This window comes from Protopterus annectens, chromosome 16.part0 (assembly GCF_019279795.1).
Source record: "Protopterus annectens isolate FY-2018-M chromosome 16.part0, PAN1.0, whole genome shotgun sequence".
Classification (NCBI taxonomy): domain Eukaryota; kingdom Metazoa; phylum Chordata; order Ceratodontiformes; family Protopteridae; genus Protopterus; species Protopterus annectens.
Window position 1 is genome coordinate 294,715,828 of NC_056750.1, and position 13,785 is coordinate 294,729,612.

Genomic DNA, 13,785 nt, shown 5'->3' on the forward strand with positions numbered 1-13,785 from the left:
CCCCCTCAGATCCTAAGCCTTCCACCTTGATGTCTCTGTGCACAGAGCCTCATCACTCATTGCCACAGAGACAGCCAGCCCAACACCCCAAGGCTTCCCAAAAGAGTATCACGATTTCTTCCAATACCTCCCCAGAGCATCCCACTGCGGAGGTCCCTAGAAAGAAGACATGTAAGAGGAAGCACTTGGACTCTCCAGAAAAGTCAGTCACTGAAGATGCAGACTTCGATGAAGGTGAAGGGTCCCCATGGTCACCTCCTGAAGATGTTTCATTTGGAGACAACCTCGTGGTCCTAAATCAAAGAGGTGGCTGGACTCCCAGCAAACCTTCATCTGAGTCTGTATTCCTGGAAACTTTCGGTACTGGCCTGTCTACGTCCTGGGTTACTCCATCCACCGATGAGCTTATTGAGTTAGTCTCACAGTGGGCATGGAAGGTACCTAACACAGCTGAACCAATACCTAGGAGACTGGACAAGATTATGGCACCAGCTTTGTAAAAGTATTTTGGGGTAAAGGAGTGCCTGTTGATGCCATGGTCATGGCAGTGGCTACCAAAAAGGAACTTGCTGAAGAGAGTTTCACTGTTCATCCCCCTAACAGGGAGCCGAGGACAATGGACAGGCTTGTGAAGCACATCTATGCTTCATCGATCTTTGCTTTGAGGTTGCTGAATTATTTGGCAGATTTTACATGATTACAGAGGGATTTGATTAAGGAACTGTCAAATACCCTGTCAGGATCCATTTCTGCATAGATCCACTCATCCTTAACTTCTCATTTGGCTACCCTGCAATCTATTTTAAATTCTTCCATGAGGCACATTTCGCATGTAGGTGAAGGAACCTCAAGGGCAGCGGGTTAGGAATTGCCATCAGGAGATATGCTTGGATGTGCTTATGTGATTTTGTGGAGCCTTTCAAATTGTCGTTCATCAACGCTGCTTTTGATGGCACTTCTTTGATTGCCCCCAAGGCGAAGGACACATTATCCAGGTGTGAGAAGGATGTAAAGACTCTATCTGTTGTGGGCATACATTTTTCAACCCCCTCAAAAATCCTTTTCTAGGAATCAAAGAGATGGTCGGAAGATGTGATTCAAGAAATCCTGGGGGCCTTTCCAGGACACACGTGGAGGAAGTTGCCCCAAGGGCAGAAAAGGGAACTCCAATGGTTGATGCCACCCTTGCTGCAAAGGTGGCCCGAAAAACCAGGGGTCTAAAATTCTTTCTTTGGCAGACATTACTAGCGCTCCTTAAAGGAGGCCAGATTGCCAACCTCTGGAGGCAATCAGGGGTTGATTATCCCCTGTACCAGAGAGCGTGGCTAGACATAACAAAAGATAATTGGGTGCAGAGGATTACTTCCAGAGGTTATATAATACCCTTTACCCTTCCTCCTCCAATCTCAAGAAAAATCCCTGATGTTCCACCCAGTCAGAGGGAACAAGCAGCAATTCAGATATGAAAGCTGCTAGGAAAAAGAGTCATCCAAGAGGTCCCGCCAGACTAGATAGAATCTGGAACTTACTCAAGGTTCTTTTTAATGCCAAAGAATACAGGGAACTAGAGACCAGTTTTGGATCTCAGCAACTTAAACAAGTCAGTTCTATACAGCAAGTTTTGGATGGTCACATTTCAGTCCATTCTCCCTTTTCTGGACAAGGACAACTGGATGTGTTGGATACTATGCATCCTGATGGTCTATCACATAAAGATGAAGAGACAATCCAGAAGGTGCTTACACTTCCGTCTGGAAGCCAGTCATTAGCAGTTCAGAGTTCTGAGCTTTGGCCTCACGTCAGCCCCCAGGGTGTTCACCAAATGTATGGCAGTAGTAGCAGCTACCTTGAGACTGCAAGGATTGGATATTTCTATATTTAGATGACCGGCTCATTATTGCCCCAACCAGGCATCAGTTAATAAAGGCTAGAGACCGGGTTCTCCAGACATGTTATCATCTGGGGATAAGCATAAAGTACGACAAGGCTCAACTGGCACCAACTCAGGATTTGGAATTCATAGGAGCATTATGCAACACAAAGTCAATGATAGCTTTTCTGCCTCTCTCATGGGCTCCAACTATAAGATCATACGTCAGAAAAATAATCTTCAGTACTAAGATTTCGTTCCACTTGGTTCTTCAAGCTCTGGGATCAATGTCAGTGGCAATAGCACTAGTACCTTTAGCCAGATTTTACATGAGGATTCTACAGTGGATGCTAGCAACACAGTGGTTGCTACTTTACCAACCCATGTCAACTCTGATATGATTCACTCACATATGCAAGAGAGATCCTAGGTGGTGGATTCAAAAAGATCAAGTTCTACAAGACAGTCAGTTCATTCCCCCTCAGCCCAAGGATATAGTGAACACGGACACTTCCCAGTTGGGGTGGGTGGGCATATTCTGGGGAAAATAGTGCAAGGCACTTAGTACTTTGAAGAGGCCAATTTGCATATCAGTGTCCTAGAGATGAGAACAGTGCTTTTAGTGTTGCAAGCCCTTCAGTATGCTCTTCCTCTGGAGATGATTGCAATTCAAACAAACAATATGTTAGTAGTTTGGTATATCAACAAATGAGGAGGAACCAGATCTCACCCCTTGTGTCGAGAAGCACTCAAAATGTGGCAATGGGAGATCTCATCCAACAGCTTTCTGATAGCAGTGCACATTCCTGGGAAGTCCAGTGTAATAGCAGACAAGTTGAGCAGGTGTATTATTCTATCTTATAAGTGGTCTCTCAACAAAAACATGACAGAAATGATTTTTCATCAGTGGGGCCAGCTTTGCTGCAACCTTTTTGCTTCTCCCCTAAACAACAAATGCCGCACCTACTTTACTCTAACCCCATCCCCCCAGGGGAATCACCGAGGAACTACTTCACGATTGCCTCCCCGGGTCTACTATATGCCTATCCACCAATCTTGCTAATTCCGAAATTCCTACAGAAAGCTGCCATGTTGAAGACCAAAGTCATCCTCATTGCACCCTTCTGGCCTCAATAGATTTGGTTCCCCTTACTTTGCCCTCACTTACTTCACCAACCTTGGATTCTAGATCCAATTCCAGACCTCCTGTCTCACCTGGCAGGCATGATCCATCCAAAAATATAAACCTCAGGCTGACGGCCTGGCTTCTTCAATTCCTTTAATAGCCAGACAACCTATTATCTCATCCCCTGTCCTACATATACTTTTATCTTCACATAAGCCTTCAATACATAAACTCTATTCCAGTAAATGGAAAAGATTTATGTATTGGATGCATCAAAATCATGTTGAATAACATATGTGCAGCAACTTGGGCTACTCCCCATACCATTGTTACTTATTACATATTGGATCTGGTCTCCAGAGGTAGAGCATTTTTTGATTCAACTGTGCTCAGGAATTTTCTTCCTCAAGTCCACCCAGGATTTTAGGTAGCTGGGGACTCTGTCCCATCAGTTGAGGATAGAATGAAAATTGACAACATCAGATAAAGAAGTTATGTACTTACTATAACATTCCATCTGTGTTGTCCATTTTCATTCTTCCTCAACTCCCCACCCATAAATGACCATCCTTTGCAAACATCTGGAAGAATGAGTCTTTAGGGGGACATCACTGTCCTTTGTATTGAGCTCCAGATGTAGTCTTTTTATGTATTAACTGCATACAAGTTTTCATCTCCTTTATCTATGCATAATAAATATTTCCTTTCTGGCAAAACTCAGCAAACAAGATCTAAGGTAATTTAGGGTTGATGGGTAAGGGAGAAGCTTGAGAGCTTTTGGATGCCACGAGCTTTAGCAACGGCCAAGTTGGATCGGATCTGAAACCATCAATTGGGGAAAAATGAAAATGGACAACACAGATGAAATGTTATGGTAAGCGCATAACTTCTATTTTAAGAAGAAATGGCAGAAGTTTCCGAAAAGAATTCACGAACTCCACAAAACCAAGAGCAAGCTAACAAGTCAGAATGACTGCTTAAGGACCTTGTCTGTCCCTCCCAACCCGGCAGTCTGTTTTTCCCTTACAGAAAGATTAAATCTCCACTTTACTCTGTTCTTTTTTTTTTCTTAACACCTTTATTGAATTATCACTTAACACAAAGGTAAACATACATTTCTATAGAACAACAAACTGTATTAGGATGTTCCCAGTTGCAAACATTATACATCACACATATTCTTTTTTATAACTATCATCAGTCCCACATTATATAAATTGCTGAATTTCTTCCTTCCCTTAAACCTCACTCCTCCTGCACATTTTCTGCATGTATTGTTCACACAATTTCCATTTGTTTATGTAATTTCATATCCTTTTCTAAAGATCCCACTTCCAGTTCTTTTCTGTTACAGCATTCATTACTTCAGCAGTTTGTTTAGACTTTCATTTCCATTTTCTAGCAGTTGCTTTTTTGGCAGCCACCAGAATTAAACTTAACATAGCCTTACTATATCTAGGCAATTCAGATCCTGTATCCCAGCTCAAAAAATCTTTTCCTTAGTTACACCCATTTACTCATACAATGTTTCTGGCAAAGTACTCTGTATGGAATTTTAAAGTCTGCCAACAGATTACACTCCCAAAACATATGGTACCAGTTACCTCTTTCTACCCTATCACACCTCCAACATTTGGCATCTACCTGAGGAAAAATTCTTTGGAGTCTGCTTTGGGTCCAAAAATAACAATGCAAACACTTCCGAGCAAAAAATCCTAAATCTTCTAGACTTTGTTGTATATTTGGGAGACATGCATAAGTCTTCCATTGCTTTCTTGTGAATTGCTTATCTATTCTCTCTTCCCAATCTTTTCTAACCTTCTCTGATTGATTCCTGTAGGTATGGTACAATAGTTCATATACCATAATAATTATTCCTTTTAAACAGCAGTTTCTGTTCTAGATTCAGCTAAAAACTCTACCAGAGAAGGTCTTTCATTTATGGTTCCCCTATCCCTTTCTCTTTGCTTATACTGTGATATCAAGCCTTAATAGTGAAAGCAGTCTTTAGCCTATAGTCCGAATGTCTTCTTGGCCTTTTCCCATTCTATTACCTTTCCATTTGTAGTTATTTGCTACCAAATACCTTTGTTTCTTTGACACTTTTCTCCAGTAAATTTTAGTCCCTTATTGCCTATTCCCTGTATTCCTAATTGCAGTCATCCCTATTGGCAAAATCTCCTTTCTCTATTCTTGTGTTGGTTTAGTTCTTAGAATACTGCCTGCTGCTTTAATAATTATAAATTCTGTATAAGCTATTGTTATTCTCCTTAACGATCTGCATCCAAAATCCCACTCTCTCCTTATTTCTTGAATTTCCCCCCTGCTTCATCATCATCTCTTTCCACTTTAAATTATTGCTTTCTGCTTGCATTATGCATATGAACCTTAACTGTCTAGCACTAAAGTATCCTTTTGGATCAGGTAATCCTGAACCACCTTGTTCTATTGGAAGGATGAACTTATCCCACTTGACCTTTGCCCTCTTCCCTTCCCAGATAAACTCCTTCTACTCTTTATTAATTATTGTCCACAACTTCCTCTTTGGTTGATAAAAATATACCTGACGTATATATAAAACTAAAAGACTAAAAGCATTTTCACTGCTTGTATCTTGCTATCGATATCCAGTTTCTCCATTTTTGTATTATCTTTTTTTCATTCTCTTTCCCCATATCCTTAGCTACCATAACAGAATCCAGAATCCTTTTTGATCCATGCTCCTACATTCTTTATTTTATTTTGTCCCCATGAATATTGGTATTGCTGATCCAGTTCAAGTGTGGGTACATAGTTTACACTTATAGTCTTTGTTTTATCTTACTTAATGTTATATGCCAAAGACTTAAAATTGTCTCAAAGTGTTCCACAACACTGAGATGTCCTTTTCTGGTTTTATCGGGTACAAAATAATATTGTGCATATAAAACAAACTTTTCTTGATTACCATACCAGTTATATCCTTGAATTTCCGAGTCACTTATTTTCTTTGGTACAAAATATAAAGCAAATAACAAAGGGGAAAAAAGTCACCCCTGCCTAGTTCATCTCTTCACATACAACTTGTCAGAGAGGAACCCTCCCACTTTAATTTTTGCCTCAAAACCCACACATGTCCTCCTAATTAACCTTATTATTGTAGAAGGAATGCATATGCTTCCATTGCCTTACATAAAAATCCCATCTTACTCTGTTAAATGCTGTCTCTGCATCAAGATCAGCACTAACAGCAGAAGCCTTTTCTTAAATTTTGCTTTCCTCTAGCTCATCAGTTCTGTGTTAGCCTCCCCTCCTCAAAATCACATTGATCCATATCTCTAAATTTTGGCAAAACCTTTGCTATTCTTTTAGCTATTATAGATATAAACACTTTATGGTTATGGGTTAAAATTGTAATGGGCCTTTATGAAGCTGGGTGTGATGAGTCTTCACTGTCTTTAGGTATTATAACCACCGCAGCTTTCTTCCAGGATGCTGGTACTTCCCTTCCTTTTAAAATATTGTTAAACAAAACCTTTCAGCTCTTTATCATTTTCTTCCCTCCTAGCTTCCAAACTACAACAGGAATATCATCTATCTGTGGAAACTTTCCACAGATTGACTATATGTCACCATTTTTATCCTATCTCCTCCTATCTTGACTCTTAACTGTTGAGCCTCATCTACCTCTAACCTTGGCATACTTGAAGTCTTACATCAATGTTTCCATTTGTGCTGTTTCTTGATATCCATATCTCCCTGCTTTATACAAATTTTCATGAAATTTCTGAAATTTCTCTGCTACATCTGTAGGATCTCTAGTTATTTTTCTTGTTGCAGGCTCCCTAAGTTTGGCAACAACCTTTCTACTTTCTGTTGCCCAAGATGTACTAAAAGTTGTTATGCTCTGGAGTTATCAAACAACAGTTGTTTAACAGTAGTCTTTTTAGTCTCATGTATAATCTCTAGATACTGCCTTTATTTTCTAGCACTCTGCAGTTGCATCTCTTCTTGTTCTGTGAGACTCCCCTTATTCTGCAATATTTTAACATTTGTCAGCCCCTCTAAATAATTCCTGATCTGATGTTGTGTTGTCTGTCTGTTCCTCAACAGATGGGTCTGGTGTTCAGGCTCCTCCCCTTACCCATGATCCCTGTGAGAAGTGTGAGATACCTCAGATCTCATTTGCTATGTGAAACACTTGAACAGTTCATGGTTCTCAGGAGAATTAGGATAGAATAATTAGAATTTTCTCTAAATAAGTAAACTTTTACCTCCCTAGATTCAACTTTTATTCACTTTTATCCCTCCCCTTTTTTCTTTTCCTCTCCCATTTGGGATTTTTCCAATAATTGTAATAACTGAACAGTTTTCCTACCTTGCTATTATTTTTTTAGTTTATTTCTAGTTATGTACAAAAAAGAAAAGTAATAATAGATGACAAATAATAAGGCCTTTTTTCCTGTTGTTTCCTCCTTAATAATCATTTTGTTGTGGTCAGGATGTCGGATAAGCCATCCAGGTTTAAGAAGTGTATTGCTTGTTCTCACAAGTTTCCAAACTTTGATGTGCATGAGAAATGCGATTATTGCTTGGAGCCTTCTCATTTAGAGATTGTTTGTTTGATTTATGAAGCCTTTAGACAAAGAATGATAGTTGAGAGGAGTAATAAACGTATTTTAAAGGGTCTACTACAGCCATTACTAGGAGAAAATCCCTCATCAGATCGGGGAGAAACAAAAGGAAACAGAGTAAGATAAACCTGAAATTTCAAAGAAGAGTTCTCTTGATCCAACACCCTTGTCATCTCTGGTTCCTCCAGCAAAGATCTCTCTAAGCTCTCGGAGCCAGCATTATTTTCAGATCCAATAGTTATTGGATCCATAACGCCATCTAGTTTTTCACTGGAGCCCATTATCCCTAGGCTCCAGTCTCATAATTTACAAGATAGACCTTATTATCTATTCAGGCCTCCTTCATGTGCTTCTTCCTTGAGATCAACTAGGTCCTCTCAGAGTCTCACCGAAGCTGATGTATACAGTGTAATGAGACATTTTTGTTTGACCCAGATGCAGTTGGGGGGTGCTCACAGTAATGACCACTGTTGCATCTGAAAGGAATATCTCTTCCTCTTGGTCTTTAATAACTCCTTATCCAATCCTTGTCCTCAGACCAGAACATTTGGACCTGACTCTGGCCCATTATAGGTCTAATTTGAGCCAAGGTTGTAGTTCCTTGACCCCTGTAAGTTCTCTAATAAAGTTGGCTGTCTTTGTTGGCATCCAGGCAGTGTACTTACTAGCCAGTAACTGAATGTTACTAAAACTAGAAGAATTACTAGCTCTTATCTCTCAGTTTCTTTTTTCACACTGGGAGGGTTGAAATTAAGCTGTTGATCACTGTGCAGCTATCTTTGAAATCCTCTCCACTTTTCTCTTTGGTTATAGTCTCAGACAAATGGGGTCTAAAGATCATTCATATAGGTTACAGATAGCAATGGGAGGAAATCCCTTCTTTCTTGGGGGAGTGGGATTTCACATCCACCAGACCAGACTCCTTTATTTCCCCCTGTCCTTAAGCACATGCTGTCCCAGGAAATGATAGAATGTTTTCTTCCTTCCCAGGGTGGGATAATTTTTTTATTCAAGGATATTTTTATTACCAAAAAATGAAAATGCATGTAAACCAGTTCTAGATCTTTCTTTCCTCAACCTAGTTGTGATTGTGCCCAAGTTCAAAATGCTGTTACTTCACAACGTGTTACTTCTTCTTCCTCATTTACATTTCCTGATAACACTAGATTTAAAAGATGCATCACATCCAGACTTCAAGCATTTCTTGATGTTCTGTGTCTGGATCACATTATTAGTTCTCTGCCTTACCCTTTGCACTATCCCTCAGTAAAAAGAGTGCTCACAAAGTCTCTACCTCCAGTTATGACAGATTGCAGGCTATAGGGTGTCCATATTTTCCATATTTAGACAGCTTGCTTATCTTTGCAGAGTTTTTTTCAAAATGTCAAGAATCTCTCATGAATGAGAGATTCTCTTATATAAGCTGGAATTTCAAGAGAACATTGAAAAGTCTTTTAACTCCTTCACACATGATTGTTTTCCTGGGATGTCAGCTAGACACCTTAGTTCAAATAGATTTATTTCTAGATCTTTTTCTAAACTTTTCCTCTCAGACTTCAGTTACTGAGAGGGAATACGTCAGAAATTTGGATCTCATGGCATCGGTGATCCTCATGATACCCCTTACAAGATTCCACATGAGAACAATACAGTGTTATCTGTTATTATTTGGACACAGCACCAACATCCTTTGTCTATTCAAATCCCAGTGCTGTGATTTGCCAAAAGAAAAATGACTTGGTTGAGACAGAAGATTTCCCTAAATCAACGTCTCCCCTTCTCCCTCATTGCTCAAAAGCAGTCAGTTACCACAGATGCCTCAGACTTTGCTTGGGCAGTGTCAGTAGGTATAAAAGTGAAAGGTCTGTGGGACACCAAGGACAGATGCAAGCACATAAAAGGGATGGTTGCCCTGATCAAGGCTCTCAACTCTCCTCTTTGAATCATCTTTGATCCCTGAGACCCCTTCTAGTTGTTATAGACTATACCATCATGTGGTACATCAACAAGCAGTGGGTACCAGGTCATAACCTTTTGCAGGCTAGCCATGTTAGCCTAGGATATAGCTTCACAGGCCAGTCTCACTCTACAGGCATCTTATATTCTGTCATATCAAAACTGTGTGGCAGAAAAGCTGAGCAGAACAAGAGCAGTCCCTCACGAATGGAACTAGACCAGGCGTCTTCCAAGATTTTATACATCTGTGGGGATTTCCTCAAGTAGACCTGTTTGTCTCCTCTCTTAACAATCATCTGGCAATATTCAGCTCCAGGACTGCCTGGAAGACAATGCTTTTTCTTTTCCTTGAACAGGAATATTCCTTTGTGCTTTTCCATCCTTTCTACTGATATCCAGGATACTTCTGAAGATTCAGAAGGAATCCCCCAAAATCATTGTCGTGACTCCCTTCTGGCCAGGCAGCAGTGGCTATCCCTTCTTTTGGAAATGGCCAGGGACACTTACCACATGCTTCCTCACAGACTGGATGTACTAACACAAAATCAGAAGTGCTTGAAAAAGCTCGACCCCAATTAACTTGAACTGACTGCATGGATGATAGGGTCTTAATTACCTTTAGTCACCTTTTTACTGAGGACATACAGCAGGTACTTATGGAGGCAAGAAAGCCCACTTCTAGAAAAATCATATATTAGCAAATGGAAAATGTTTCCTAGTTGGTGCCAACAACTTGACCAGCATCCATTCAGGGCTAGTTGTTCTCTGGTTTACAATATTTGTATGAGTTACTATCCTATATCCTTTCTTACTCCTACATGAAGGTTCATTTATTAACCATTTTGGCATGTCTTCCTCTTTCACTGCACTGTCATGTCAAAATGTTTTTGAAAGGAGTGTTGCATAAATGGCCCCTCCTTAGGATATTCATTTTGTGTTAGAGAAGCTAACACGTGCTCCATTTAAATGAGCTAACCTAGCTGACTTGAGGTTCTTAACATGGAAAACAGCTTTACTGATTGCTCTGACCTCTGCAAAAAGGGATATCTGAGTTGCAAGCTCTTATGGTGAATTAACCATTTTTCATTTTCTCCAAAGACAGGGTTTCTTTGAGAACTAATCCTTTTTCTATGCCTAAAGTAGTATCTTGAGTTTTCTTTAAGTCAGATTATTATTTTCTGTTTTCTTTCCTGAACACAAAAATAAAGGAGAAAGGATACTCCATACCTTGGATGTTCACAGATAACTCAGGTACTGTCTTGACAGAACTAAATCTTTTAGATCTTGGGATCAATTGTTCATTTTTTTTTTGTAATGGTAAGAAAAATGAACAACCTGTGACAAGCCAAAATATTATCAACTGGTTGTCTAAAGCTATTATATTTTGTTATACTCACCACAGTAAAACTATTCCAGGCAGGGTCAAGGCCCACTCTGCCAGGGCCTTGGCTTCATCTGTGTCTCTTTGCTGGATTCTAGATGTATTCTGGAAACTACAACTTGGTCTGTACATACTTTTAGAAAGCACTGTAGGTTTGATTGAATCTCAAGGTCAGGATCAGGCTTTGCTAGGACCATTGTTCACAGGCTCCTAGACCCTTCTCTTGCCACTCCCAAATGTAGCAAGCTAGGATAATCTACCCATATAGCTAAGGCTACTGCAGCAGTGATCAATATGATGAACAGAGTACAGTTGTGTAAGTAAACTTATCATAACAGTAGATGTTTGAATGATCACTACTGCAGTAGCCACTCACTCCCTCCTTCCCTCTTGTTTTTTAGTTTGTTTTTTATGCCCGAGTGTGGACGTTTATGTTTTGTTGTTCTTTGCATAGTCCTTCCATGACTTGGCCTCCTTTCTGCTGGCAGGAAAACTCTGAAGGGCTTCACGGCCAGACTTGTCTTTTAGTCAACTCAGCTTAAGCTGCTTGACAGTTTGGGTGTGTGGAAAGTGTCCTGAAGCTTTGGAAAGTGACTGGTCATTATATCCTTTGGCTGGATGTAAACCATACTGGTAAGGCTACTGCAGCACTGATCATTTGAACATCTACTGTTATTGTAAGTTCATGCTTGAAATTCTTAAATTGCTGAACTGAGTGTACTAATATCCTATAAAACATCTGTAGGACTACTTCTGGGCACACTGGGAAGTAGTTGAATTGCAAATAAAAATGTGAATCTTCAAACTCATTTATGTATTGCATGGATTAGTGTTATGCACTAGCATTCATTTCCATATGGTACCAGATGAGCAAGGGTTTATCAGAGGAAAGCATTGTACTGTTACAAATCTGTGCAGAATAACAAATGATACATTGATAATTTTCAGTCTGAGATAATAGTTAAACTTAAAATTATGTATGCAAGAATTTACTAATATACAGAAAAGCAGTATATACATTTTTATCCAGTAATCAGTGTAGCTAAGCAGAAGTGGATATCCCTGGTATGCTGCTCAAAGCATGGGCTGTATTACATGAAGAAAAGTTTACCATAATAAAGTCATGTGAATGTTTGAAGTTTATACACATTTTTAAAGTCTTTTGTAGCATCAAGGAGATCTACAGAACTTGGGGTATGGTTTGGACAGTGCTAAATGCTTTATAACAAAAAGCTACTTGATGAGTTTTATCTTTCTCCAGTATTGCATTTTATTTAGACCTCTTTATTTGTGTTGTGTGTTTTGTCATTATTCAGGGTCCTGAAGGGAAACCAGGGAAGCAAGGTGGAAAAGGCAAGCAAGGGGGAAAGGTATGTGTAGTGTTTTTTGCATTAATGTCAAAATTATGGAGTAAAATTTTGTTTAATTCACTTCAAAATTTTTACTTTTCGTAGGGTAGTAAAGGTCAAATGGGCTTCTTAGGAGAGACAGGGCCTCTTGGAGAGACAGGTCCACCAGGAAATCCAGGACCAAAGGGATCTCGAGGAACAACTGGAGCAATGGTGAGACCAATCTTTATTTTCATTATAGTTTGTTTGCAGAAGTGTTTAAGTCTGATCTTGCTGTATTCTGCAGGCTTCCTCCACATGTTTGTTTACTTGGAAACTTAGGAGTAGAGCAGGAGCTGATTTGGCCAAATTCTTATGATCACAGATTCTTGCAAATGTTAAAACTCAGAGTTGTAACTGGATTGATGTGTAGATTCTTTTAAGCTCAAATACCAACCGTAGATAGATATTGATTTTATTGCTGGACTATGTTACTGTCAGTATTACTGGTAAAATTGTACATGTGCATTTAGTTCATTAGATTTGCACTCAACAGCACCTATTGTTACTTCATTCTTGTTCAAATGAATGAATTTTAAAGGAGAATCTACAGGTGTTGAATATGTTTGTAAGAATTTTAAAACAGAATATGCATGCACCCTTCTTCTGGGGGATTTGGCTTCTAGAGTCCACATTATAATTGAACACCTTTTATAGACAGCTTCATGAACATTTGAAGAAAAAAAAATAATTAAAATAAAATATTAAGAAGAATGGAAGACATTGACAAAGTGAAGTCATGCTTAAGTATTTTTGGAAGAATATTGTTGACGGCCTAAGCAGCAGCATTCTGGGGTGCAGAGCAACTCACATTTATTGGTTCAATGACCTGCCTGCAAACGTTTGACAACATGTCCATCAACCCAGCCTCTAACAACAGGCTCATACATGGAGGCCTGTATAGAATGTGTCAACTTTGCCATTGACACAGCATGCTTCCGCAATTCTGGAGGAGCTGCCTTTAGCTTGAGTGAGAAAAGTTGGGCTGACAGTATGGTCACACTCTTCCTTGTAGGTTTTAACAAGTATTGCATCAAACTCCAGGTGTGGGTTGAAGGAGTGGTCATCTAGACACTAAAGTTAATATTTTTATCACAGATCCAATTGCTAGAACTTTCTTCAGTGATCTTAATGAATAAACATATGAAATTATCTTAAACTCATGTTCTTCATTTAAAACCCTATGAAAGAAAACTGAGATGTGATCAGTGTTACACATTTCTTTAAGGTCTCTTTCCATGTTTTTTGTGAAGAGTTTCTATAGGTAACTAGGACTTTGGTTACTTTAACTTAAAAGATGGCCTCTTCTCAGAATGTTTTAGCCTTTTGAATTTGCAATACTTTGAGCAAACCCCAAAACATCCATAGGATGCACTTTCTGATGGAGACCATGAATAGTTTAGCATTCAGTTTAGCATGTTTCCTGAAAAAAACAAAAAAAAATATTCTCT

At 39.3% G+C, this 13,785-nt stretch overlaps 1 protein-coding gene across 1 annotated transcript in view; it reads left to right on the forward strand.

Annotated features, from left to right (window-relative positions):
* The window catches only part of LOC122790588 (collagen alpha-1(XXVII) chain-like), a 1,538,899-nt gene that overhangs the window by 620,451 nt on the left and 904,663 nt on the right, over positions 1-13,785 (forward strand). Inside the window, exons 17-18 of the mRNA XM_044058114.1 lie at positions 12,263-12,316; positions 12,401-12,508. Of these exons, the coding sequence (XP_043914049.1) occupies positions 12,263-12,316; positions 12,401-12,508 (162 nt within the window). The remainder of the gene's footprint in view (positions 1-12,262; positions 12,317-12,400; positions 12,509-13,785) is intronic.